The following is a 1,420-nucleotide window of genomic DNA, read 5'->3' on the forward strand; positions in this document are numbered from 1 at the left end:
TGGTGGCAATGTGGCCGTCAGCATCACCATTTGTGTCTTGACCGGCAGCAGCTTGCCTAGCTGTTGCATCTGGGGCCGGAAGTTGACTTGGTCGTTGAGCACCGTGTGGCATAACCGTGCCACCTTGATGATCCATGACAATATTGGTGGGTAGCTCTCCGCGTCGCGCCATCCATACTCCCCCCGTCCCAGCACCGCCAACGCGTCTACCAGCGCGCACTCATAATCCTCCACCTGAACCCGCTGGTTCAGCAGCTCAATGCAAAAATCCAAACATGCCATCTGGATCTTGGTTAATTTGAACTTATCTTCTTCTTCTGACTGCGTATCTCTCTGTCCCTTCTCCTCCTCCTCTTCTTCTTCCTCAGTCATCTGCTCATCCATGGGGTCTGGGCTGATGGAGTGTCGCTGGTCGGCTCCCTCTGTGGTGGCTACCTGCCATAATACCCTCCATGTCTTGCGCTGCCGTGGTGTGAACCGGTACTGTGGGCTCGTCCATTCATGCTCGACCTGCGTTCGGGCGAATAACATCAACATCTGCTGCCATGGCCTCACGTGCTCGGCGATGCTCTCCTCGTCCATGTACGCCTGCAACGGGGTGTGCCGGGTCTGGTGTCGCTCTGTGCGGATGGCCTCGATGCGGACGAAGTGGCCCAGCCGTGTGATGACTCGCTGGCTGGTACGGGCAACCTGACCCATGGCCTCCCAGATGGCCCTCGCGGCCAGTTCATCTGGGCACGTGGTGTCATCCTCGGGCCGCTGGACGCAGTTGACCAGATCATTGGGTGCGATGTTGGTCAAGTACACCGGCCATCTGGTCCGCCGCAGCCATGGGTTGGCTTCATCGTGCTCCCCGGCCTGGATGACATTGCTGGTCTGCCGTTGCTGTTCCTGGTAAAATCGCTCCAGCTCATCAATGGCCTGGCTGGCTCTGTTCTGGTCTGGCGTGCCGGTATGCTCAGTAGTCTCCTTAGTCTGGATCTGTATGTAGTGGGAGCCCTTGCGCGATGCAAATATCTGCTGGAACTGCACCTTCTGGCATGATCTGTCCACCTCATCCTGTGCTGCCGTACGCTTTTGTGGCGCTGTACGGCCACGGCTGGGATATGGCGACCAGCTGTGCTTGTTCTGCCAGTGCTTGCGCATGGTGTTCATGTTCCCTGCCACATACTGGCACTGGGGATCCCGCTGGCACCTGAAGCCATCTTGAATGGGTAGTTCCGGGATTGGTTCATTCAGTATTGTGGGCAGTGTTAACTGTGTAGTATGTGGGCAGAGTTAACTGTGTAGTATCTCGAGCCACATTGTCCCACTGTTCAATGTTCTCCTTTATCGGCTGAACCACCGCATGCTTTAGCTGATGGGCCTTGCCTATGATTGCCGTTCAATCTCTGTTGACCACACAGCGTGCGTGCACGAA

General features: G+C 56.6%; 1 protein-coding gene across 1 annotated transcript; it reads right to left on the minus strand.

Moving 5' to 3' along the window:
- Positions 1-27: 27 nt before the first annotated feature.
- HCAG_09291 (predicted protein) lies at positions 28-1,205 on the minus strand (the record flags this gene model as incomplete). Its single annotated transcript, XM_001535733.1, has 2 exons — positions 28-1,085; positions 1,172-1,205. Coding segments are annotated over 2 exons (1,092 nt in total), but the record flags the coding sequence as incomplete, so codon positions are not given.
- Between the last annotated feature and the right edge of the window lie 215 nt (positions 1,206-1,420).

The sequence above is a fragment of the Histoplasma capsulatum genome, genomic scaffold (genome assembly GCF_000149585.1).
Source record: "Histoplasma capsulatum NAm1 scaffold_178 genomic scaffold, whole genome shotgun sequence".
Lineage (NCBI taxonomy): Eukaryota > Fungi > Ascomycota > Eurotiomycetes > Onygenales > Ajellomycetaceae > Histoplasma > Histoplasma mississippiense.